We start from the raw sequence: 27796 nt of genomic DNA, 5'->3' as shown, positions 1-27796 counted from the left end.
GTGGTCGCAAAAGACTCGATGGCACAGGCTTGGTGTGTATACGTATACGGTGAGATTTTCTGATTTTTTTCTGTGGAATGATTTTCATGTCAACCTCGACTTGAGAAACAATATACTTAAGCTGAAGTCAATGGTACATAATTATTTCTTTTCGACACGGCTTACCAATGTACCGAAATATATCTGATAGAAACCAGGATATTTAGAGGATCATCCATGACAATTTGAAGTCCTGCTGGATTATGTTTTATATTGTGTTCTGTGTCGTGTACATTATGTGAAGAAATTTTGTTCTTTTTATGTGCACATTATGTTTTAAGCATTTATTTGCAGATTATCGTTATTGTAATGATTTTATATCATAATAATGTGTTACTTATTATTTTCAATTAACAAAATACACGTATGTGAAACGGCAAATTAAAAAAAAGAATGTAAAACATAAAACAACAATTTAAAATTTGAAACAAAGGTAAGTAAAACAAATAACTAGATTAATAATGAATGTTAAGATGTTTCAATTAGGTATGTTGAAAATATTCTGTCTGCACATTGTGTACAGCTCTTTTTTCAAAAATAGTATTTACAAAACCAGCTTTATTACACATTGGTGTATGTAACTTGAAAGCTTCTTTAATTTACGATGTAACAAATGTGTACATTTTTAAAAATTAATTAATAATGGTTGGGTATTTTGCAGAATTTCACATTATTACAAAATTCGATAACACAGTTTTCAAGAACGTTAATTACATATCAACTGTCATATGAGAAACATTTTTTATGTGTCATCGTTTCGAAGATATTCCCTCCAAACCCAAGATGCCAAATTACGTTTCAGGGTGTGTTCTACCACTTAAAAGTGATATTTGGTACGTAAAAAGCAACACATATTGCACTATTTTGCCGCCTCTATACACTCGTCTGTTTCATCAGGATCGTTTACTGATACTTAGGAATGTTCCCTTAAGTACTGTACAGTGGAGTGCCAACCATAGCCCTCCCATATGCTGGATGGTAAAGGAGCGGGAAGAGGAGACGCGAGGTGGACACATCTGCCAATGTGTTATGAAGTTTTGTTCGATATAACATGTTATTCTACTCGAAAAATAGGTAAGTAATCTGAGCTCGATACATAATATGTCAACCTCACGAACATATACGTTCTATATCATTTGACAGTATTCTCTTATTGGTATTCTGCAGCTATATACGTAGGGGTCTGACAAAAATATGGAACCACCAAATACATAACATATTATCATGCCTACGAGAACTGTTGGTCCTAAAACAGCTTTCTGTCGTCTCGGAATGGATGAATACAGATGTAATTTTCAAGGGAATATTATATCATACTTCCTGAAAAATAGTGGTACGTTCAAGTAACGAAGATAAAGGTGGATAGCGACGACACATCCTTCTCTCCAAAGTAGACCACAATGGCTCAATAATACTGAGATCTAGTGACTGGTGGCCAGCGGAGACGCAGCGATTCATCCACGTGCTCACAAAACCAGCCCTGGACGATGCGAGCTGTGTAAAAAGGGACCCTGTCGTCTTGGAACACAGAATCATCATTCGGGAACAAATATTGTACCACGAGATGGACTTCACATAATCGTAAGCAGTAATTCGGCATTGCAGAGTACCCACGGTCATTCGCATAACTGGTGAGTGGTTTTGGAATTCCATCTCGCCCTGCAGTTCTCTGCTTATGGAGCTCCCTTCGTGTTTTGGCGCTAATAAGGCTCTCAAGTGCGACATTCAGTTCTGCAGCGAGTTTTGCCTCTGCTGTCCCCTTAATTTCCCCTCACAATCCCCTTCAGTGACGTCCGTCATGATCACTCAACACACATTTTCGTCCGCGTTGTGCCTAAGTGGGTGATGTTTTCCCGCTTGCCATGTATACGATATAAATTTTTAGTGTGGTGCCTCTTGAAACACAAAACACTTCGGCTATATTGGTTGCGGAAGCACTCATGATGCGAGCACCAACAACTTGCTCACGCCTGAATGCATTGCTGACCACGACTGACGCTTGCAACGTATTGAGGACGCTGCACAGGTGTCGTTCGTGCTCAAATACAATAATGTAACCTGCATGTTTGACTAGCATTTTCGTTTATATTCAAGCATGTATTTCTCAAGATGTTTCCATATATTTGTCCTCCTCCTGTAAGCCTCAAAATCAACTGATGAATTATAATGAAAAGACTTATAATTATTATGAAATGATTTGCAATTTAAGCACGCCAATCTGGTTCAAGAATAACGTACCTCCTGCATGTGTACTTCATTTTAACGTTGTCAGCTTTAAAATCCAATGAAAATAACGCACAACATCGGTGTTAATAATGAAGTAGCACTCCGCTACTTCTTTAATGACACATTTTCTCGTTTTATATACTTATACTGCATTTGTGAATCACAACGTAAAAATTTTCAAAGCAAAGAGATCTCTGTCACAAGCTGCAAGTTAGAAAACCCGTACATTGACATAATGAACAAAACATGTTGTCAATGTCACAGCCGTATTTTACAATCCTCTTACTGACCCCACTGCTCGGTACTTCGCTCTCCAACATTAACCGGGTGCAGTGGGACGGAGCGAGTCACAAAGACCTGGTCTGTGTACAAATTTAAGCTGGATTTTACTGTCAGAATTATGGTCCAATTTTTCGTGCCTGATTGATTGCTGGTGCTGATATCTTGCAAGTGTGCTTTTATTTTCTTAAGTAACGAGGTCGAGTTGGTGATGTTTCCTTGAGAGTTGTAGTGTGACACACATAGGAGTTCAGATTTTAATAAAATTATATCGCCGAAATACAACTTTCAATCGATCTGAAGTACGATATTTTGATAAGCTGATAAGTAAATAGTTTTAAGTAAAGGTGATTTAGTTTCTGTAGAAACATTTAATTAGGATGACAATACAAAATAGTGCCAGCCTAGAAGTACGCCGTTTTCCTTCTGGGACCGAGACTTGAAACACGTACCGGTAAGATCATTCACCCTCATTTTTGTCAGTTTGCTGGACCGGTTAATATGTAACGTTTCCGTTCGTGTAGGAAGTGCTAACTCTACAGAGCAAGAAACTACTCGTTTTGCCACTTTTTCCTTTATTAAGAAAACTGCAATAAAACACCAACAGTAATACACTCTTCAAAACAAAAACAAAAATAAGGATCCCTTCTGTGGATCAAGCAAATAACAAGTAATTCTTATAATCAGAGTTCCCTTCGACTCTATACCCATACAACTGTTCCACGTCGAAGCCGGCTGTTAGCAGCTGGTAGATAGCCTAATACGACGGAAGGGACGTATCACAATCGTTGCGGAAGAGAGGATGGTTGAGGTGGCACACCACTGGACCTACCGATCTTCTCCACTCTCGGCGAGTCGAGAACTGCCCGCTGAAAGGCCGGGCGCCAGCTTATGTAGCCACGGGCGGAAGGATATTTCCGGGACTATTTGCACGCACATGATCGCCAGGAAATAGTACGTTGATCGTCGCGCTCCCTTCCTCTTCTGCTGGTTGATGCCCTCTGATGGACGTTGGTCGCACCTACGTGTTTGTTGTCTACTGTGGTACTTGCTTGTAAACACTCTTGCATCGGCCAGACTTCGCAGCGGAGTCGGCAACCCGCATCGCTGGTCTGTTTGCGGTGTTGCCGGTGTAGTAGGCGTCTGTGGTGACTGCAGCAGCAAGTGTCCACCAAACTGGATCTAGAACTAGTTCCTAAGTTGGCGAAAGCCTTTTACTGAGAGCTGACGCATTCAGAGGAATAACATGAGCGTCTATCTGATCAAAGATATCCGAAAACCTGCAGGTAAAGAGGAATTGACCACTAGATGTCGTGACAGTGGACCCGCCTGTTTAAAAGGAGACATGAAGTATCGGGTTAGGCCTGTAGGCCTAATGACAGACAGGAGTTGTCAAGCATTGCGGAGGGTTGCAAAAATCGCATAAAATCAGCAGAAGGAGTCACTCTTGAGTTCCAAAGTGTTACCAACATTTCAGCTAGCACAGCGAATCAGCACAGAGAACAAACGAATAGTGTACAATGGTCGAGCATCAGCAATTAACCCACCAATTTCTGTAGACAGTGTTAAGCGACACTGGGGGTGATGTAAACAGCAATGCCACTGGAAAAGGGTAACTGTAAGTGTACAGTTTGGAGTGATGAATTATGTTATACTCTGTGGCAATCCTATGGAAGGGTTTGGATTTGGTGAATGCCTGAGAGTGTTACCTGCGATCTTGTGTACCGCCAGCAGTGAAGTACGGAGGAGATGGTGTTAGCGTATGGGGTACTTCTTGCTGTTAAGGAGTGGCCGCCTTATTGTGCTTAAAAAAACGCTAAATGAGGAAGGATATTAACATGTTTTATCGAAATGTGTACTGACTGTATCAACATGACACTGCACCTTGTCATAAAGAAAAATCAATGAGGAAATGCTGTGTATACAATACATTTCCGAAATGGACTGGAAAACGTTGAAAATGAGTTAGAACGTTGACTTCTATCCAGACTCAAGCATCCAACGTCAAACTTATCGTTCCGGCTCTTGAGAAAGAATGAGCTGCCATTCCTCCACAGAAACTGAAACTTCATTGAATGTGTACCCAACAGAGCTCAAGCCGTCATAAAGTTGAAGTGTGGACACATGCCATATTAACGCTCGGTAGCAGGTATTCGGATACTTCTATTCAGATTGCGTAGACCCTAAAGTGTAAATTACCTCCGTGATTTACGCCTTCGAACGATGTACCGCCGGCCCACCGTCCGTAGTTACACGTCGAGATGTGATCGCTACAGGTTAGGTAACTTGTCGTCATGTTACCATGTTCCATAATCACTCACTTCAATCCTATGCTCGTTACGCACTTCTAAATATCAGAAGGTCTTAATTCCATATCTCCTTAAAATACTGATTTGTTAAGCAATACTAGTGCACCTTTTTCATCTGATTTCAGTCCTAAATGTTTCTTTTCTTCAGTAACATTTCAGCTAACGAGTAAAATTTGTGCCCTTTCCAAATTCGTGGCTGAGTTATGGGCTTTCCTGTTCACCTACATCTCAATGATTAATCGTTATTAATCCGTGTACCAAAACTAAACTCCGACTGAACAGGCCGGCCACCGTGTCATCCTCAGCCGAAGCCATCACTGTATGCGAGTGTGGAGGGGCATGTGGTCGGCTTAGCGCTCTCCCGGTCGTTATCAACTTAAATCAGTGTACCAGATGACTACTTAATTCACACTTGCAAGGAGTATCGAATACAATGCTACTGAAGCTAGAAATCTCTTTCCTTGGGCTAAATTTGTCAGAGGATCCGATGGGCAGCCTAGGTGTGACGATACAGTGACAATAACTGACCGCTTGTAAGGACAAATCAGTATTTACGGGCCTCCTAGAGGCTCTATGTACGGTCGGTTCATCACCTTTATACAGGGTGATTCAAAAAGAATACCACAACTTTAGGAATTTAAAACTCTGCAACGACAAAAGGCAGAGCTAAGCACTATCTGTCGGCGAATTAAGGGAGCTATAAAGTTTCATTTAGTTGTACATTTGTTCGCTTGAGGCGCTGTTGACTAGGCGTCAGCGTCAGTTGATGGTAAGATGGCGACCGCTCAACAGAAAGCTTTTTGTGTTATTGAGTACGGCAGAAGTGAATCGACGACAGTTGTTCAGCGTGCATTTCGAACGAAGTATAGTGTTAAACCTCCTGATAGGTGGTGTATTAAACGTTGGTATAAACAGTTTACAGAGAATGGGTGTTTGTGCAAAGGGAAAAGTTCTGGACGGCCGAGAACGAGTGATGAAAATGTAGCACGCATCCAGCAAGCATTTGTTCGCAGCCCAGGAAAATCGACTCGCAGAGCTAGCAGAGAGCTGAAAATTCCACAATCAACTGTATGGAGAGTTCTACGAAAAAGGTTAGTTATGAAACCTTATCGTCTGAAATTGGTTCAAGCACTGTCTGCAGCTGATAAGATTAAAAGAATCGATTTCTGTGATTTTATCCTTGCTCAAATGGAAACAGATGAATCTTTCGTTTCAAAGATTGTGTTTAGTGATGAAGCAACTTTCCACACTAACGGGAAAGTCAACCGCGGAAAACAACTCAGTATGAACGTGACTCGCCTAAGGTGAACGTTTTCTGTGCCATTTCAGCCAATAAAGTTTTTGGTCCCTTTTTCTTCGAAGGTGCTACTGTAACTGGACTACAGTATCTGGAGATGTTAGAGAATTGGCTGTTCCCTCAGCTCGAACAAGAAGCACAACAATTCATATTTCAGCAGGATGGAGCGCCACCACAGTGGCACTTATCTGTCCGTAACTACCTGAACGTCAACTACCCGAGGCGATGGATCGGCCGCCAGGCAGCCCGTGACAGAGCACTTCATCACTGGCCTCCAAGAAGCCCTGATCTTACCCCCTGCGATTTTTTCTTATGGGGGTATGTTAAGGATATGGTGTTTCGGCCACCTCTCCCAGCCACCATTGATGATTTGAAACGAGAAATAACAGCAGCTATCCAAACTGTTACGCCTGATATGCTACAGAGAGTGTGGAACGAGTTGGAGTATCGGGTTGATATTGCTCGAGTGTCTGGAGGGGGCCACATTGAACATCTCTGAACTTGTTTTTGAGTGAAAAAAAACCTTTTTAAATACTCTTTGTAATGATGTATAACAGAAGGTTATATTATGTTTCTTTCATTAAATACACATTTTTAAAGTTGTGGTATTCTTTTTGAATCACCCTGTACATAACAAGAACTCTCTGGAATTGAAGTTGGTCATTTCCGCATTCCAAAGCGAATTTGAAGTAGGTTGGACGGAGTTCAGGTAATTCATATAGTTATCGAGTTCCAAAAAACATGTATGTCTTCAAATACCTAAAAAAATTGGCTAACACTGAAGACGAAATCAGAATGATGTTCTGATTTTGATACGGGAGCAAATTGGTAAATGTCTGTGATAAAGTGCTGTAATAATTTGTTGATCATATTCTCCGTAGATCTACAACTACATCTACATACATACTACAAAACCCACCGTGCGGTGCGTAGCGGAGGGTACCCTGTACCACTGCGAGTCATTTTATTTCTTGCTCCACTCGCAAACAGGACGAGAGAAAAACGACTATCTATATGCCTTCGTAAGAGGTCTAATTTCTTGTATCTTATCTTCGTGGTCCTTACACGAAATATACATTGGCGGCAGTAGAATATTTCTGCAGCTGACTTCAAATACCGGTTCTCTAAATGTTCTCAATAGTGTTCCTCGAAAAGAACATCGCCTTCTTTCCAGGGATTCCAATTTGAGTTCCCGAAGCATTTCCGTAACACTTACGTGTTGTTCGAACCTACCGGTAACGAATATAGCAGCCCACCTCTGTACTGCTTCGATGTCTTTCTTTAATCCGACCTGGTGTGGATCCCAGACACTCGAGTAGTGGTCAAGAATGTGTCGTATTAGTGTACTGTACGCGCTTTCCTTTAGATATGAACCACGTTTTCCTAAAATTTTGCCAATAAACAAAAGTCGACCATTTGTCTTCCCCACTACAATCCTCATATGCTCGTTCAGTTTCATTTTGCACTGCAACGTTACGCCTAGATGTTTAATCAACATGACTGTGTCAAGCAGCACACAACTAATGCTGTATTCGGACATTAACAGATTTTTTTGTACTCATCTGTATTAACTAATATATTTATACATTCATCACAACAAACATAAATTTTGTCTGACTCATCTTGTATCTTTCTAATCACACAACGATGACGTCTACCCGTACACCACAGCATCATCTACATCTACATCTATCTACATCTACATGGATACTCTGCAAAATACTTTTAAGTGCCTGGCAGAGGGTTTATCGAACCACCTTCACAATTCTCTATTATTCCAATCTCGTACAGCGCGATGAAAGAACGAACACCTATATCATTCCGTAAAAGCTCTGATTTCCCTCTGTTCGCCAGCAAACAGCCGCAGATCGCTGCCCATCATATCCACCAGATCATTTATGTGTATAGAAAGTAATAACCGTCCTATCACACCTCCCAGGGGGGGCACTCCTGAACGATAGCCTTATCTCCGATTAACACTTGTCGTCGAGGATAACCTACTGGATCCTGTTACTTAAAAAGTCTTTGAGCCACTGACATATCTGGGAACCCAGTCTGTATACTCCGACTTTCGTTAACAGTCTGCAGTAGGGCATGATGCCAAATGCTTTTTGGAAATCTAGGAATATGGAATCTCCCAGTCACCCTTCATCCATAGTTCGCAGAATATCACGTGAGGAAAGGACAAGCTCAGTTTCGCATGAACGATGTTTTCTGAAATCCTGCTGATTCGTGGACAGAACTTTTCCGTCTCAAGCAAATGTATTATATTCACACTAAGGTAATGTTAAAGAATTCTGCATCAAACCAATGTTGGGAATATTTTACTGTAGTTTTGCTGGCCCGTTCTTTCACCCTTCTTATGCACAAGTTCAGCTTCGCTTTTTTCAGATTCTATCCGGAATTGACGACTTATTTGTTTTCAGCTCTTTCAGTTGTTTCTCTACGCCGGGGATGCCTATTACTATGTTCTCCATAGGGGTCTGTGCGATAGCCAAATGACGATAGGTTTGTGCGATTCTCTATGAGAACGATTTCTTAAATGCGAAATATAAAATTTTGGCTTCCCTTTTGCTATCCTCTACCGCCACACGTGAGTGGTCAACAAGTGACTGGATAGAAGCCTTAGACTGATTTAGCGATTTACCATAGAACCAGAATTTTTTCGGGTTCTCTGCAAGATCTTTTACTAAGGTATGACGGTAGTAGTTGCTATATGCTTTGCGCACAGATCTTTGTAGAGAAACACAGTTTCTTTTAACTTTTGCCTGTCGTTATTTGTGCGTTTCCTTTTGAACCGAGAGTTCAACAGCCCTTGAGTCCTCAGCATTTTCCGAATTTCGTTGTCACATACTTCTCCAGAACACGATTTACAAGCTGTTAAAACTCGCCCATAATTCTTCGCTGTCCATCATACTGGAACTAAATGATGTCAATTCGTTCTCTAAGTGGGACACTAAAAACTGCCTATCAGCTCTTTCTAGCACAATTAATCTGCTAGGCTTCTTAATCGATTTACTCGTATTGAATTCAGTAATCATAGTCACTATGATGAGATCACAGTCACTAATACCTGTCTCCATAGTTACACCGTTGATAGGGTCAGGCCTGTCTGTAGCTACAAGGTGTAAAATATTTACATTGCTTGTGGGCTGCAGAACTAACTGCTAAAAATAGTTTCCGGAAAACGTGTTCAAAAGTACTTCGCAAGACTATATGTGTGTAACCAAAAAAATGTTCAAATGTGTGTGAAATCTTATGCGACTTAACTGCTAAGGTCATCAGTCCCTAAGCTTACACATTACTTAACCTAAATTATCCTAAGGACAAACACACACACACCCGTGTCCGTGGGAGGACTCGAACCTCCGCCGGGACCAGCCGCACAGTCCATGACTGCAACGCCTTAGACCGCTGTGTGTAACCCCTGCAATGTATCCATGAGCGTTCCAATGTATACTCGGTAGGTTAAAATTACTTCCAATTAATATTGCGTGATCTACTTACCGTAAACTTTCCTTGAATGTCTGTAAAACTGTCACAGCGCAATCGGATACCCGGTACAAATACCGAAAAATTCACTTGATTTCATCGAGACCTGTGGTACGACACCAGATAACTTAACCGTTACACTCAAATTCGACCTCAGTGGAGACAAAATTTTGTCAACTGCAATGAACACTCACGCTCCTACGGCGTTTAATCCGTCTTTCGGGTGTACGTTCCATGACCTTCTAAATATCTCAGAGTTTTCTAATTCGGGTTTCAGTCAGCTCTCATACTAGAGAATAATTGGAATGCGAGAGATTTCCTGGAGGGTAGTAAACTGGGGAACTTTGTTACGAATACTTCGTCAGTTTACTGATAAAAGTATGACAGCCGAAGTGAGTTTACTCTGAACGCCGTCTTATTTCACCATCTGCATATCGTCTGCAGAGCGTATGTCAGGGTACCTCAGTCTACCGACTAGCCTATAAAAAACCCAATGGGCAGTCCACAAGCACCGTGCTACCGAGTAACTGCTTCCTCTGTGTAGTGCACCCCTGACCTATGAAGGGGAGACCTACAAGTCGCCACGCAACGGCGCAGGCCCAGAAATCTTCAGCCGAGACCGTCACAGGGTCGGCAAAGCCCTTAGCTGAAACCCTCCACTCGATTCCAGACCAGTTCAGCAGCCTTCATCACTTCAGTATGAGCCTATGATGCCCTTAGAACACATGCGACAGGCGTCGTTGGTGCTGACGTGAGTTGCAGACGACTGCACCCTGCACGTTCGATAGCCACAGGCAAAGCTTCCTCCACATCTCGGATGAGGCCCCGTGCCAGATGCACCGAGTGCACTTTGGCTTTCCTTCCAGCCTTGAATGGTATTTCCCTAAGGGGCTCCATAACGCGTCTAACATTGGAGCTCCCGATAACTACCGGACTCCTGCCCCTGTGAGCCTGCTCAGACCCTGCTGGAGGAGCGGCACCCTGCCCACTCTCAGGGCGAATAGGTAAGGCAAAACCGCCATTATCCACATTGAGCTTTCGCCTCGAGCGACGAGAACGCGTTCCCATGTGAGACTCACCCTGTGCTGAGGGCATATCCACTGCCTAAATTACACTGGAAGGTGCCTCGGCAGCAGAGCCCGTGGGCAAAACTAGTGACACCTAAGATGTCCCATGCGACGCGCCAGATTCTTCACAACTACTACACACCCAGGCAGTAGCCTGAAGTCTGCTGACCGTAGCCAAAAGAGCATTCAGCTGTTCGCGAACTGCGACCAGCTCCTCCTGCGTTCCAACACAGCATGCACACATCCTACCCATCGTAACAGGGCTAACCGAGAAGTAAACTGTAAACGCACAGATAGAAACCTAAATATGCAACTCGCTACCCTCCCGACGTGTCACCAATGGAGGTTGATGCCTTAATGAGCTGTGTAGCTAACTGTTCAGAAGTAATTACAACTGTACTACAGACTACCTGAATATAGATATTACACCTCTTAAACAGAAAAACTGGCACGAAATTTAAGATTTATACTACCAAGAAAACGCAAAAAAGCTAAATACGTAACTTGCCGCTCTGTAGGTGTTTGCCAGGCGATAGTTGGAGCCTTAGTAACGTCTAACGGGCTGAAACGAACGTTCCCTGGCTTTTCAAAAGACACAAATGAATAACTACAACGCTACATTTAAAAAAACAACGCGAAATTAAACCTCTTAAGCAGAAAAACAACCACGAAATTTAAGAAATATACTACTAAGAAAACACAGAGAAAGCTAACTTGTCGCTCTCCAGGTGTGTACCAGATGACAGTTGCAATTTGAAAAAATATATAGACTTTAAGCAATTTAATCATGAGCTTGTCAAGTTTTTTAAGCTATGAGATGGAGGAAGTGTGACATGGGCACTGCTGTGGAAAGCTACACCACTTGAGAACTGATCGGAATGTCTATGTCCTAAAGTTACTATTCTGGTGATGCTCGTTACGTGATGCCTACACTTTTCGACGTAAGGGAAGACCAGAGGAAAGTATAATGTATTTGACACAGTACCTTCCTAGTGAATACGAACTTTCGAAGACTGTGTTCGTTATATAGATTGATATGCCAAATAATGATAGCGGAGCGACTTCATGATGTCAAAGATACTCTCGCCTAGTACACTGCAGACTTTTGGCGTATTGTCAGCGCTGGAGAATGACAGTGGTATTCCCCTTATCGACTGCATGGAGAGTGAATGTTTCACGTTCCATCTAGATGTACGCTGCTATGAACATTTCTTACGCTGAAACTGCGTGCTGACCTGGATTTTGGAACCAGGTCCATGCATTTAGCGATGAAATTCTGGGCAAGGGTCTAGCTCTCTTCTGGTACACCGTTTTAATCTTTCAGCAACTGTTCAATTTATGGTTTCTCGAAGTCTGATATAGGAAAAAATCTTCCTCCTGAGGAGTCTCAACGCAGTGATCACCTTGAAGTTTTTTGTGGTTAAGCACCACATCAGAAGACTTGCTGCCCACCGAGTCAGACGACACGCTGGTTATGAAGGGGAAACGTTAAACGGCTATACGTTGCGAACATGCTTGTCTATGCCTCGTGGGGTAGACTGATTACGTTACCTCGACTCCTGACGGAAAAACATCTTCACAGCAATAATTTGTTTCTACAAATAATCGATGCGGGCACTTAGTTGCCCTGTCATTATTCCCACTGTGACGCTACTGGGTGAAGATATGATCCATGGTCTTTGGAATAGCTGACACACGAAAGAAGCATTATCCAGATGGGCGTAATCAGTGCTATTGAACACTTAGCAGATACTTTCTCACAAGAAACGGTAAGCGTATTCCTTGAAATGTCGTGTGGCTAGGGCCTCCCGTCGGGTAGACCGGTCGCCTGGTGCAAGTCTTTTTAGGTGACGTCACTGCGGCGACGTGCGTGTCGATGGGGATGAGATGATGATGATGATGATGATGATGATGAATACAACACAACACCCAGTCCCTGAGCAGAGAAAATCTCCGACCCAGCGAGGAATCGAACCCGGGCTATCGAAACGGACTATTCCTTGAACGGCTGTGATGTTTTCACACAGTGTAAACACATTGGTCAATACATACATGTTAAATATATGACGAATGTATTTACTGTATCTCCTATTAATGTGAAAACGTTATTTTTAAGGAGAGATCAATGTCACATTTTGAAAAGGTACATAATAATCTGTGTGATCATATCTCCACTATGTTAACCGTGTATAGTATTTCCTTTCCTTAAACATTTAAAGTAGAGAGTAAGGGAAAATATTACTCTTAATGCTAAAGTTACATGGTAACAAGACGAACCTAAGCTTCCGAAGCTAATGGAGCAATATGAATTACTATTAGGAATCACTGAAAGACGTGAATGTGGAGCAGATCACGGAGTTTGATTGTAAAGCCAGAAAAGTCATTAGAATGAAACGTTCATAAAAAAGAATGCTGTTAGTACTGCATAGAAACTAATAAATTCAACCGGAATCACTCGTAAATCACGGTGAATATCAGAAGAGACTATTGAGAAACATGAGTTTATTTCTGTGTGCAAAAGAAACTGAAAGTAGGTAAAGTTCAGAATAAGTTCGAAAATCGAAAAATTCATATGAAAGTACAACAAAATTGACTGAAATTAGAAACACCGTAAGAGTGACTGTTCCAGAATTTATAATACAAAGAGTGTAACACTTCAGTCTTTCAGTTACTCAGTTATAAAACATGCGTAAATCAATGTTTACATCTAAACGACGGTTTTAGGTAACTAGCTCCTTCTTTTCGACTGAGAGTCACTAATTTCTACACTTATGATGAAGAAAAAGTTTCACTAAAAAAATTCAATCTTATTTTCATTTTAAGCCTTTTGAATTTTAATAATGGGCTGTTGACTTATTGATAGTTACATTACCTGAGCTTCCACCAATTAAGTGTACAGGACCAGATCCAGCAATGTCGACCACTCCAAGATTGTACAAGAAACCGTGCTCGCCCCATATCCATCCCGCCGGAATGCAGTATACCACTGTATTCAAGAATGAAAATACGCAGTATGACTTAAACTTGCACCTGAAAATACAAACACAGTATGATGCACGCTAAATTTGGACAAAATTATAGTATTAAAAGTAACTTCAACTTAAATTTAACTCTCTTCTGCAAATGCGCTTCGCTTCTGATGAGCTTTATCGCAGTTACTCAGAAAAAAAGCTTAACATACGAAAAATTAATGTTTCCGCAGGAGGAAAGAATAGTCACAATTTATTGAGAATGATTGAACTAAGAAACAGAGTAATGCAAACAGGAGGGTTATACGGAAATAACGTGTTATTGCAATTTAACACGAAGACTGGCACACAAAATGAGAAAATCAAAGATCGTTTATTGTACGTGCAAGTTATCATTCTCAATCGTTTTCAACATGATCACCTCAAATTACCCATTGTTAACATAATTTTTGTATCGTAGAACTAGTGTTTGTATGCTCTCGTGGAAGAAATTTGGCATTTGGTGCGTTTCTAAAGTCGTACTGTTATACTGACAACTCTATTCTCTCGAATTCAGTAACCCATCAGCCACTTCTTATGAATGGTCACATAGCTCTTCTTTATGAATGTTCTCAACTGTTGAGTTTAAATGTAGCACCTACTTACGAACACTTCAGAGAGTAATATTGTTTAGCCTGCCATAAAACATTACCATGTTTCGTGTAGTTAAAAACCTAATCATGTGCAGCTGTTTATGAAGTCTTTTTACCCTCTTAAACATAGGTCACAATTCGCATGCAGCTCATAACTTTATAAAAATGGTGTATGTTGCTAGGCTGAAAAACCCAGTGTGACTAGATATCCAAAATCAAATTACGGGACGCAAATCAGAAGTTGAAATGTATCGACATTTTGCGGAAACATTTGTTAACAATAAACCCACGCAGTGGATTTTTGTTAAAATATTTGGTTTATGCTAAAACTACACAGATCATCGTACTTTCTTGTTAAAACTCGCACTTGAAAAAAAAAAAAAAAAAAAAAGAAAATCGAAATACCTTGCATTACTAGTATCGAATGAGTATTTTAATCTTTTATTGTTGTCGTATGCAGACACAATATATCACTTTAAAGTAACGAGGCCTTTAACTAGAGTAGATAATGAGTATTACTTACTTACCTTACTTATTTCTCACTCTCAGTAACTGGCCTCGAAGTTCCTCCCTGAGTAGTTAATTTTTTTTTTTTTTTTTACTTTGGCAGAAGAATGTAATACAGGAGTTTGATACTTCCAAACAGAATTTTATAAAAATCAACAAATGACAAATCCTAAAAATGAGTATTAGTTATAATTATTTCCTGAATATTTTCCACACTGAACCTACTCCTTTTATCAGTCCATAAACCATATCGCGCTACTCTACTCCGCATTTACTAGGCCCTGATCTCATTTCTGCTGGACTACGGTTGTTAGATCTATGACACATGGGCACTTGCAGCTCTGGGGTTTGTACATCATCGTGGTATAAGATTGGCTACTATCATCCTCTGTAACAGTCCTGTAGACTATCTCGCCGGCCAATGTGGCAGAGCGGTTCAAGGCGCTTTAGTCTGGAACCGCGCGACCGGTACGGTCGCAGGTTCGAATCCTGCCTCGGGTATGGATATGTGTGATGTCCTTAGATTAGTTAGGTTTAAGTAGTTCTAAGTTCTAGGGGACTGATAACCTCCGATGTTAAGTCCCATAGTGCTCAGAGCTATTTGAATTTTTGTAGACATCTCCCCGCCGAAACCGGGATCTTACCTTTTCAGCTGCGACGGTATCAACTCTGTCTCACTCACGCAATCACTATACGACGATTTCCTAATCATCCGATATACCAACTTACTTTCTCATACAGATTGTATCGATCACCTGCCGCTCACCCTCGGGTGGGTTTCCCAGATGGAATGTGCCTCAACCCTCTGGTGGGACGTCTACCTATTCCTCTTAGAATGGTACAATCCTCAGTTAGTAAGCAAATCACAAATTAACGAACTAGGACCTATGTATTTCAAGACCCTGAAGTTTCAGTCGCTTTAATGACCTTTCTGCGTCTATTCCCCTCAGTTCTTTAGGAATATCGGGGATCTGCTGTCGTTTACACTGACAGCACTAAAGCCTTGGATTGGAAGGGATATGCTTTTACATTTCCTGCCATTGTTCGATGCAGTGGACCTGCAGTGTGTTTAAAGCGGAGCTGATAGCCATTAACAGCGCCTTGTTTGTTATTAAACAGACCTAATCTATAGTGACTCAAAGACCAGTCACCTGGCTATCAACCGATGGTACTTTTGTCACCCTTTGATATCTAGTGTTCACGATCTTGTCTCCGACCTTAAACTACTTGCTCATTGGTCTGTCTCTGGTCATGAGCCATGGTGGTATCCCAGGGAATAAATTAGCCTACCTTTTAGCTAGAAATTGCTTACTTGCCCAAAATTTGCTTTGTCGATCCCGGGTGAGGAATTACGGAGACAGATAAGGCCTTTACGCACTCTTAGATGGAACAACTTGTAGTGGGCTGTTGGCCTCTCGAGTACACTACGTACTATCAAGGAGACTACAGCTGCATTGTGTCCCTTATTCTGCTCCTACCAGAAGGAATCCACTGTCCTATGTCATTCCATACTAGTTTAACTCATAATTTTGTTTTACATAATGAGCCACTGCCTCATTTTGGTTGTGGACTCACAAAGACAGTTGCTCTCATTCTGGTGAAGTGCCCGCTCCTTCTTACTCTCGACGCCAGTATGGTCTCCCAGTTCCTCAGCCTCAAATGTTGGCGGACTACGTACGAATAGTTGAACTGGTTCTTCATTTACTCCGGGAAAGTGTTTTTTACACTCAGATTCAACGTTTTAAACTGCTTTCAGGGTGTGGGCAACGCAGGGTGGTTGGTGTTGGGGTGTCACCGGCCGCATACTGTGCCTGTGATACCATGGACCCTACCTCCTGTACCAGAAACCATGGTTATTCTTCTAGTACTCTGTTTTCATTACTTTAGTATATGGTTACATCTCTCTTTCTGTTTCACTTTATTTTACTTTTTTAAGAGTGTCTCTTCATAAAGCACTATGGTGAAGGCAGGAGCTTAAGGACTGATATCGGATGATGACGAAAAACTGTTTTTTATGCTTCCTACGAAATAGAGGGTGCTGTTCCAATCTTTAACACTTTGGCTATAACGAAGCACCCATGGTATAGGGGTAGCGTCTTTGATTAGTAATCAAAAAATCCTCGGTCCCAAGTTCGAAACCCGCCGCCGCTTAAACTTTGATTCATAATCAGCGTTGGCGGCAGATGACTTCCGGCATAACAAGTCATCCTCATTCTGCCAACGGCCTTGTCGAACAGGACGGAAGAGCAGACAAAGGTTCAGGGCACGCTCTTGTCCTTGGAGTGGGAAACTGCCCCTAAAGGCAGAAAAATCAGCTATGATCTACTGCATGATCATGGTGAAGGCAATGGAAACCTCTGCATTAAAGACACATAATGTATATCCACAGGGCATCTGGCCCGTAATTGAAAAAGTGTCATGATAATCTCCCCATTGCCAAAAGATTCCGGAATAGTCCCCCATTCGGGTCTCCGGGAGAGGACTGACAAGGGGGAGGTGATCGAGAGAAAAAGATTGAATAACCAGCGAAAGGATAAAGTTGTATGAGTCGGGGGGCGTGGAATGTCAGAAGCTTGAACGTGGTACGAAAGCTAGAAAGTCTGAAAAGGGAAATACAGAGGCTCAATCTAGATATAGTAGGGGCCAGTGAAATGAAATGTAAAGAAGACAAGGATTTCTGGTCAGTTGAGTATATGGGAATATCGACAGCAGCAGAAAATGCTATAACGGGAGTAGGTTTCGTTATGAATAGGAAGTTAGGGCAGAGAGTGTGTTATTGTGAACAGTTCAGTGATAGGGTTGTTCTTATCAGAATCTACAGCAAACCAACACCAACAACGATGGTTCAGGTATACTTGCCGGCGTCGCAAGATGAAGATGAAGAGATAGAGAAAGTATATGAGGGTACTGAAAGGGTAATAAAGTATGTAGGGAGATGAAAGTCTAATACTTACGGGTGACTAGAATGCAGTTGTAGGGGAAGGAATAGAAGAAAAGGGTACAGGAGAATATGGGCTTGGGATAAAGAATGAGACAGAAGAAGGACTAATTGTGTACTGCAATAAATTTCAGCTAGTAATAGCGAATGCTCTGTTCGAGAATCACAAGAGGAAGACATATACTTGGAAAAGGCTTGGTGATATGGGAAGATATCAGTTACATTACATCATGGTCAGACAGAGATTCCGAAATCAGATACTGGACTGCAAGGTGTACCCAGGAGCAGTTATAGACTCAGATCACAATGTAGTAGTGATGAAGAGTAGGCTGAAATTTAAGAAATTAGTCAGGAAGAATCAATACACAAATAAGTGGAAAACGGAAGTACTAAGGAATGACGAGATACGCTTGAAGTTCTCTAAGACTATAGATACAGCAATAACGAATAGCTCAGTAGGCAGTACAATGGAACAGGAATGGACACCTCTAAAAACGGAAATCATAGAAGTCATAAAGAAAAACATAAGTACAAAGAAGGTCACTGCGAAGAAACCATGGTTAACAGAAGAAAGACTTCAGCTGATCGATGAAAGAACGAAGTAAAAAATGTCCAGGGAGATTCAGGAATACAGAAATACAAGTCGCCGAGGAATGACATAAATAGGAAGTGCAGGGAAGCTAAGACGAAATAACTGCATGACAAATGTGAAGAAATCGAAAAAGAAATGATTGTCGGAATCACTGAATCAGCATATAGGAAAGTCAAACCAACATTCAGTGAAATTAAAAGCAATGGTGGTAACATTAAGGATGCAACAGGAATTCCACTGTTAAAAAAATGTAAATATCGTATGACTAGGGCCTCCCGTCGGGTAGACCGTTCGCCTGGTGCAAGTCTTTCGATTTGACGCCACTTCGGCGACTTGCGTGTCGATGGGAATGATGATTAGGACAACACAACACCCAGTCCCTGAGCGGAGAAGATCTCTGATCCAGCCGGAAATCGAACCCGGGCCCTTAGGATTGATATTCTGTCGCGCTGACCATTCAGCTACCGGGGGCAGACCCATCACTGTTAAAGGCTGAAGAGAGAGCGGATGGGTGGAAAGAGTTCATTGAAGACCTCTACAAGGGGGAAGATTTGTCTGATGTGACAGAAGAAGAAACGAGAGTCGATTTAGAAGCGAGATAGTGGATCTAGTATTAGAATTAGAATTTAAGGGCGCTTTGGAGGACTAAAGATCAAATAAAGCAGAAGGGATAGATAAAATTCCATCATAATTTGTAAAACCATTGGGGGAAGTGGCAACAAAACGACTAATCACGTTGGTGTGTAGAATGTGTGAGTCTGGCGACATTCCATCCAACTTTCGGAAAAAAATATCATCCGCACAATTCCGGAGACTGCAAGAGCTGACAAGTGGAGAATTATCGGACAATCAGCTTAACAGCTCATGCATCCAAGTTATTGACAAGAATAACATACAGAAGAATGGAAAAGAAAATTGAGGATGTGTTAAATGACGATCAGTTTCGCTTTAGGAAGGCCAAAGACACCGTAGATGCAATTCTGACTTTGTGATTGATAATGGAAGCAAGACTAAAGAAAAATCAAGACACGTTCATAGGATTTGTCGACCTGGAAAAAGCATTGGACAATTTAAAGTGGTGCAAGGAAATGGAAATTCTGAGAGAAATATTGGTAGGTTATAGGGAGAGAACGGTAATATAAAATATGTACAAGAGCCAAGAGGGAAAACATGAGCGGATGACCAAGAACGAAGTGCTCGGATTAAGAAAGGTATAAGTCAGGGATGTAGTCTTACGCCCTTATTGTTCAATCTGTCAATCTGTACATCGAAGAAGCAGTGATGGAAATAAAAGAAAGGTTCATTAGTGGAAGTACAATTCAAGGTGAAAGGACATCGATGATACGATTCGCTGATTACATTGTATCCTCAGAGAAAGTGAAGAAGAATTACATGATCTACTGATTTTATTTTTATTTATTATTTATTTCTATCCATCCGTAGACAATATAGATTGTATGGATGTTGTCAACAAATAAATATATATGATACAGACACAAGGGTATATAAAAGTACAATTGCATTTCCTAAATATAAACTACAATTGTCTGTCTTACTGTGCTTCATGATTATACATGATGCACCACTCTGTTATTAAACATACCAAAGAAATTAATGAAATGAACAGTGTAATGAGTACAGAATACAGATTGAGAGTGAATCGAAGAAAGACCAAAGTAATGAGACGTAGCAGAAATGAGAACAGCGAGAAACTTAACATCAGGATTGATTGTCATGAAGTAGATGAAGTTAAGGAATTCAACTGCCTAAGCAGCAAAATAACCAATGACCGCCGGGGCAAGGAGGGCATCAAAAGCAGCCTGGCACTGGCAAAAAGGCGTTCCTGGCCAAGAGAAGTCTACTAGTATCAAACATAGGCCTTAATTTGAGGAAGAAATTTCTGAGAATGTGCGTTTTTAGCACAGAGTTGTATGGTAGTGAAACATGGACTGTGGTAAAACCGGTACAGAAGAGAATCGAGGTATTTGAGATGTGTTCCTTCAGACGAATGTTGAAAATTAGGTGGGCTGATAAGGTAAGGAATGAGCAGGTCCTGCGCAGAATCGGAGAAGAAAGGAATATGTGGAAAACACTGACAAGGAAAAGTGATAGGATAATAGGACATCTGTTAAGACATCAGGGAATGACTTCCGTGATACTAGAGGGAGCTGTAGAAGGAAAAAACTGTAGAGGAAGAAGAAACTGGAATACATCCAGCAAATAAGAGAGGACATAGGTTTTAAGTGCCACTCTGGGATGAAGAGGTTTGCACAGGAGAGGAAATCGTGGCAGGCCGCATCAATCAAGTCAGAGGACTGATGACTCAAAAATAAATAAATAAAATCAATAACGGATCGGGAGGGGGACGGCTGTGGGTCAGACGGTCCCTGCTTCATGCAGAGCCCAGAGGAACACTCGGCATGCGCAATCCACCTATTGACCTGATTGCTTCTCTCAACTTATTGTTGGTCCAACTGATGATTATTATGATTTAGCCATCTCACTTTTACTATTAGAAATCTTCTCAGCTAGAAGGCAACCTTACTCCGCAACTGTCTTAGCAGTTAATCTGTTTTGCGGGGTGTCAAATGTGGCTCAGGTTTCTCTCGCCAAAGATTAATTCAAAATGTTTCAAATGGCTCTCAGCACTATGGGACTTAACATCGGAGGTCATCAATCCCCTAGAACTTAGAACTACTTAAATCTAACTAACCTAAAGATATCACAAACATCCATGCCCGAGGCAGAATTCGAACCTGCGACCGTAGCGGTCGCGCGGTTCCAGATTTAAACGCTTAGAACTGCTCGGCCACAACGGCCGGCTTCCAAAGATTGGTCCTGGGGGAGGTCTCGTCTGCCGTTTAACCTGCACACCGGCTCGAATCATTTAGTTTTACTTTTCTCTAAATTATTTCTCAGCTCTGGCATAAATATTTCTTTCAATGCCGCTGTTTTACTGCTCCTATACGCTATGATAATTCGATCAAATTTCTGTCTCACTTCACCAAGAACAAATGACCCATCTTTTAACCGAGGGATTCATGAGCTCGCTGTTTAGCCCCTTAACCTTCTAACCAACCAACTAAGTAACCCACGTTTAACTCTTGTAGCTCTCGGAAATACTATCACAGGCCATGGGCTGTGTCAGACGGGAGGAAGCATTGTAACATGAACGTATAATCACGAAAGAAAGAACTCTCCCAAATATGTAACCTTACAGTGCACTCACACAGAGCTGGTTTCACACTCGTAGACATCCTTTGCAACTGAAATATATGTTCATATTACAATAATAACAGAAATGTATGTGGAGTAGTACGATGTTCAACATATTCTCACTCACAAAGAAACTACAAGTACACATCGCTGCATGGAGGAGAATGCCATATGTGTTGTAAGAGTTTAGGATGGTTCTTCCTGAGAACTAGAGTAAAGAAAGGTGTAGAATGTCGGTGGTTCAAATGGCTCTGAGCACTATGGGACTCAACTGCTGAGGTCATTAGTCCCATAGAACGTAGAACTAGTTAAACCTAACTAACCTAAGGACATCACAAACATCCATGCCCGAGGCAGGATTCGAACCTGCAACCGTAGCGGTCTTGCGGTAGAATGTTGGTATAAGATTATTATAAAATAGTTGCAAAATTTAGAATATTCTAAGGCCTTTAGTTGTGACATACAACTCTGAATGCAAACTTTGCAGGCTCATAAAACGAAAGAGTCTTGACTGTTTTAACATATGCATGAAATAAAAATGCTTTTCTGCAATGCAAACCCTGTGACAAATTTCAGAGAAAGTGCGGTTCATTGACTTTTGTAACACACTCATGAGCATTTACTCAAACTGAATCATAAAGTTTGTCAATGGGGAGAGAGCCTCAGTCTGTCATAATAGTGCTGTATCGATGTAATTTGTCATTCATGTTTGGAAAAAGTCCCTTACTGGAAGTAAATCAATAATGTATCCTTGCAGCCATTTTAAATATAAAAAATAGATATTAATGGTGATTAAATGGTTATAGAAGAAGTGAACTGATAGTCCGTGAGATGGCTCCTTCCTTTCATTTAAGGCTATGCCGTCGACTTACAGTTGATACAGCTGAAACGAAATCTTTAATTTCCTCCTTTGCTGTTCAGATACGTAGCTAAGTTCGCAAAAAATTTTAAAATTATTTTCAGTACCACTACTGCACGTCAAAAAGTGAAGCAGTCAAATGTGCAAAAATTACTTTTCTGTCCAGCGATACTGACTCTGAGGAATGACGGTTGAATTACGAATCCGTTGAAAGATAACATGAATCGTGAATATGCACTAAGGTGGGTAGCATATGTTGTGTAGTTGTTCCGTCTGCCTTCCGATTTAGCATCACCGTCACACTGAGTATGCCTTTCCTTCGTGCACTCCGCTGCCTTAAGGCTCTCACGGAGAGTGGACGCAGTTGGCTGGTTAATCCAACCACTTGTCAAACATTTGCTTCGTAATTGCTATCATAAACTGAGAATCCAAAGCTACTGAATCGCTGTAATACATCAGCCCCTGTTTCTCCACAGAAACAAATTATATCCGACAAAGGGAGGCCGCGACGTTTGGATCAAGGATTTACTTCAAACTTTGTACACCTTTATCAGGTCATTAAAATAACGCAATATGCAACTAGCAAGGTGTACTACTCTGGCAAGTTCGAGAAAATCGCAAGAGAAGTTTTACGCGTCGCCGGTCGCTGTGGCCGAGCGGTTCTAAGCGTTTCAGTCCGGAACCGCGCTGCTGCTACGGTCGCAGGTTCGAATCCTGCCTCGGGCATGGGTGTGTGTGATGTCCTTAGGTTAATTAGGTTTAAGTAGATCTAAGTCTAGGGGACTGATGACCTTAGATGTTAAGTTCCATAGTGCTTAGAGCCAATTGAAAATTTTACGCGTCTATTATGTCACCGATGTATCTGTGCGAAGGTACCGGTCGTTGGAGTTCATGCTGGTCGACTGGTTAGCGTTCGACCTACTTCAGACTAATGCCGATGAGGGGACGGTTCGACTCCTGCTCACACTTAATTTTTAATCTACTTTATTTTCACCAATGGTCATATTATTTAATTTGTATGACATTGAGAAGTAATATAACCGCGTGTATTTGCATGAAGTTTTACTAATTTCGTGTTATTTGATTACTTACTGTATAAAATAATTTTAATTATTAGAACAAGCATATTTATAACTATAAACAAGTAAATGAAGAAATGCATAGAGTTTTCCTGAAAATGTATGCCTATCGCGATTTGGGAAATCCCTTATACATACAATCTGGTAAGGTACCCGGAACTACTTTGCACCTCGGTGCTTCGAGCTGCAGACACAAAGGGAAGCCCCATTTGGCAGTTAACCTGCGTAGCGGTGAGAACTGCTGAAGTAGCACGAACGAATAGCGTAGGTGCAAGTTTTTTGAACATAACATAATTTATACTAGTACTACAGAAATGTCCGCCGCTCGTGGTCACGCGGTAGCGTTCTCGCGTCCCGAGCAGGGGGTCCCGGGTTCGATTCCCGGCGGGGTCAGGAATTATCACCTGTCCCGAGATGACTGGGTGTTCATCATCATCATTCATCCCCATTACGGTCCGAGGAAGGCAACGGCAAACCACTTCCATTAGGTCCTTGCCTAGCACGGCGGTGCGGGTCTCCCGCATCGTTCCCCTACACTCTGTGAAGAAGCTTGGGACTTCATTTCTACTATAGAAATCAAAGTTCGAGCGGGAGTCCAACCGTCGTCTCTCGCACGATCGTCTTACGAAGCTCCGACGTTAGCCAATTGACTTCCATGAACTGTAACATTCGGCACCTATGCACAGATACATCATTTACATGACAGACGCGTAAAAAATTCTCTTGCGGTTTTCTCGGTATTGCCAGAGTAGTGCATCTTACTACTTGCACATTATGTTGTTTTAGTGGAAAATTGGAAATTTGTGGTAAGTTCCTGTGGGACCAAACTGATGAGGTCATCGGTCCCTAGGCTTACACACTACTTAATCTAACTTAAAGTAACTTACGCTAAAGACAACACACACACTCATGCCCGAGGGAGGGCTCGAGCCTCCGACGGGGCGAGCCGCTCGAACCGTGGCAAGGCGCCTCAGACCGCTCGGCTACCACGCGCGGCTTGTTTTAATGGCCTACTAGAAGTGTACAAAGTCTGAAGTAATTCCGTGATCCCAACGTCATGGCCTCCGCAGTGACAATTGTTCGTTTGCAAAGGGAGTGGATACAAATCACACAATGAATATGCAGGTACGTTACTGCAGCTAAAGTCCTTGCATTGAGCTGAGTTACATGTTCACAGAGGGGCAAGTGCTTTCGGTTGTACTTCGAGAGAAAACATACAAAAGCTGTCATATATACAACAGACTAACAAGGAAGCCCTTGAGTGCTCTGTCACAAAAGGCCAATGGCGTCTACGGCATTCTACGCGCCACGTATTGTCTACCATGCAACCACAATATTGGCTGCTAATGGCAATAGGGGGCGGGACTGGCGGTATCCAGTGGTGCGAACAGCATGAGGCTACGGAGCGTAGTTAAACTGCTTAGTCGACGAGTAACTCACAACAATGCTACAGTACTAGTGGTGTTGACACAAAACAGAGCAATGACAACAATAAACAAAGCGAATATTACGTTAAATCTACAACGACAGTTTCCGAAGTTGACATTTCGTTAGAAAGGAGTCCAAGGAATTCCGCAGAGTCAGAAAGAAGTTACAGATGAAATATTAGCGTTTCTTCAAGATGAGTCAGTGGAATACGTGGTGTCGTATACGCTCAATTGTACGGATAATGTACGTGAGGAGATTAATGATGACGATACGTGCTTAACATGTGAAAGTGATACTGAAAAAGGCGAGCCATGTAGCTCATCATCCTTGCCGGACAAGGAGCGACAAATCCTATCTCCAGTGAAACTTAGTAAAGGACAATCGTTGTCAAAACAACGGGCACTAAAAAAATTACCTTTATGGGAGATCATCCGCAGCATAAAAAAAAATATATGAACTGATTTCGATAAGTCCGCAGCAAAATGACCGCGTAGTGTATAATGAAAACAATAAAAAATACGGGTATTCAAGGGAGGACAAGACGTAGTTGTTAAAGAAACTAGTTTTTGAGTGTTTCAAAAATTCTCGATACAATTTACAGGATGTGCATGATAGTGACCTAATACGTTATGCACATCAAATTGCGAGCGACATAGATACCAATATTTTCAAGGGAAGCATTGGATGGTTGCGTAACTTCAAACAGCGCTATAAAATTGGAAGACAGTAGATAACGAAATTTCAAACAAAGCGTCAACTTTACGATGCCTGGAAACTACGGAATCAGCTTGAAAATTTGTAGATGAGGATAAAAAAAACTTATCCTATCGTTCGGTATGGAATTTGCTTTTATCTCCGAACTATCGGGATTTGAAGTGGAAATGCTTGTGAAAGGAACCCTGGAAATTAGAGGCACCAAGTTAGTTGTATCAAGATGCCTTAACGTGTTCATATATAGTTATGCCGACTGTTAATCTGGATGGTAAATGTGCTAGAAAGTTATTTACTGTGTTGCGATAAGATGGAGGTGCTCTGCCCCCTAAGATTCTTTCTTGTGTGCGTAATCTTTCAAGAGCGGTAGTGAATCATTACGTCACAGCAAACAAGAGTGGGAAAATCAGCGTAAGAGAACTACAAGAAAAAATGGGCGTAAGAGAACGTTGCTTTTGGTCAATACTTGGAAAAAAATTGCTTGTGCTTGATTTCTGGTCTGCGTATAAAAATGATGCTCCTTTAGAGCAAACTGTCCGTCCTGAAAATTGTGTGACGTTGCAATTCATACTACCCAGAAAAACTGGAAATATTCAGGCTCTGGATGTTTGTTTTCTCCGTACCTATAGAACATATTATCGCACTATCTGCACCTGCATCTTAAAGGATAGTCTGTTTCTCAATAAGCTCCACGACAGACTGTTTCACATTAGGTTGCATGCTGTCACATGCCATCAGTTCTCATTATCCCGTTATACCGGTATGATTCTATATGCATTCTTTAAGAGCGGTCACTGTGGCGCACCATTTTTCATTCAGAGTTCATGATGCAAGTTAATGTTTTTTTTTTGAACATTTGTTGAATGTCGACGATGTCAGTTTTGTGAAGTGTAATACATGCATCTCATAGAAAGTTGATATCTGCATCTGCAGGACACTCATTCTCTGTTGTCCTCCTGATGTAAAGGTGATTCATTAGCAACTAATATTTTCCCTGTCATAATTATTAACACAACACTTTCAAATGGGCCTTGCTGAAGACTGAACTTGCGACCTCGCACTCGAGCAGTCCTCGTAAGTTTTGCCGTTTACCACTGCATGTATTGAACAAGAGTAAAATTACATCGAGGTTACAGAATTACCTTTCTGCCATAGCTCCTGAGACGATAGTTGTAGCTGTTGTGGCAAAAGACAGCTGGAACAGAAACGCTGCCATTACAGGTCCCATTAGAGTATCTTCGTCATCAGCATCCAAGAGGAATTCTCCCACACCCATGAATGGTGTGGTATATTCTCCTCGTCCAAAGCTAAGACCGAAACCAAAGAGCCAGTAGCTGAAGCCACCAAGTACCACATCTGCTACGTTCTTCATCATTATGTTTACCTCGTTCTTTGTTGACACACAGCCAGATTCCAACATCCCGAAACCTGGAAACAGAAGTGTAATACAAATGTGTTATAATAAACCACTCAGACTCGATCGCACGGACGTGAGGATTTAGCCAAAGGCGGTGAGGGATTCTGGCCGCACATATTACCCAAATGAAATCATGCGCGACGCACTTACCCCGTATTGGAACTGACAGATATTTTGATTTTCAATCAAACGAAGAAACAACAAGCCCACCGATCAGTTCAGTTCTTACTTGCAGCTGAATTTAATGTTAGATGTGATGCTATTTATGGTTTATGTGCTATGAGCTGCTGGGGGTAGTTTCTAACTATAGATAAGTTTGTAACAAGAAAGAAGAGGAAAACGGATTTTCATTCGTCCACCAGCGATACGGTAAGTTAAAAATATCTGCGCACAACTATCGTAGCCTATCTCCCTATCTACAGCAGTTTAATATTAGAACTGGCATCTTTATTTGGGACTAGTAGAAATTCATCGTTGCAATATTTCAGTAATTCACAAGGAAGCGGAGAGTTAAGCATCATTAAAAATAACATAAAATTAAAATCAATGAATCACCACGAATTTGCCAGTGTCGCCCAAAAATCGCATCGATCAACAAAACATCGCCCAAACGGCGACGGTTGCATTTGCTCCAAATTCTGTCATCAGTAGCCTAAATGGCAAAATATCGTCCAGTGTAGTCATATGGGTGGTGCTCAATTATGACAACCTGTTCCTATACGGACGATGGGGAGGGGTT

General features: G+C 41.6%; 1 protein-coding gene across 1 annotated transcript in view; it reads right to left on the bottom strand.

The window, feature by feature from the left end:
* LOC124722682 (putative ammonium transporter 3) overlaps positions 1 to 27796 on the bottom strand; it is a 234576-nt gene that overhangs the window by 186591 nt on the left and 20189 nt on the right. The window contains exons 2-3 of the mRNA XM_047247825.1: positions 26783 to 27068; positions 13582 to 13739 (exon numbers count right to left, since the gene is read on the bottom strand). Of these exons, the coding sequence (XP_047103781.1) occupies positions 13582 to 13739; positions 26783 to 27068 (444 nt within the window). The remainder of the gene's footprint in view (positions 1 to 13581; positions 13740 to 26782; positions 27069 to 27796) is intronic.

The sequence above is a fragment of the Schistocerca piceifrons genome, chromosome X (genome assembly GCF_021461385.2).
Source record: "Schistocerca piceifrons isolate TAMUIC-IGC-003096 chromosome X, iqSchPice1.1, whole genome shotgun sequence".
Classification (NCBI taxonomy): domain Eukaryota; kingdom Metazoa; phylum Arthropoda; class Insecta; order Orthoptera; family Acrididae; genus Schistocerca; species Schistocerca piceifrons.
The sequence above is the reverse complement of the archived record's forward strand: the minus strand, read 5'-3'. Positions and strand labels throughout refer to the sequence as shown.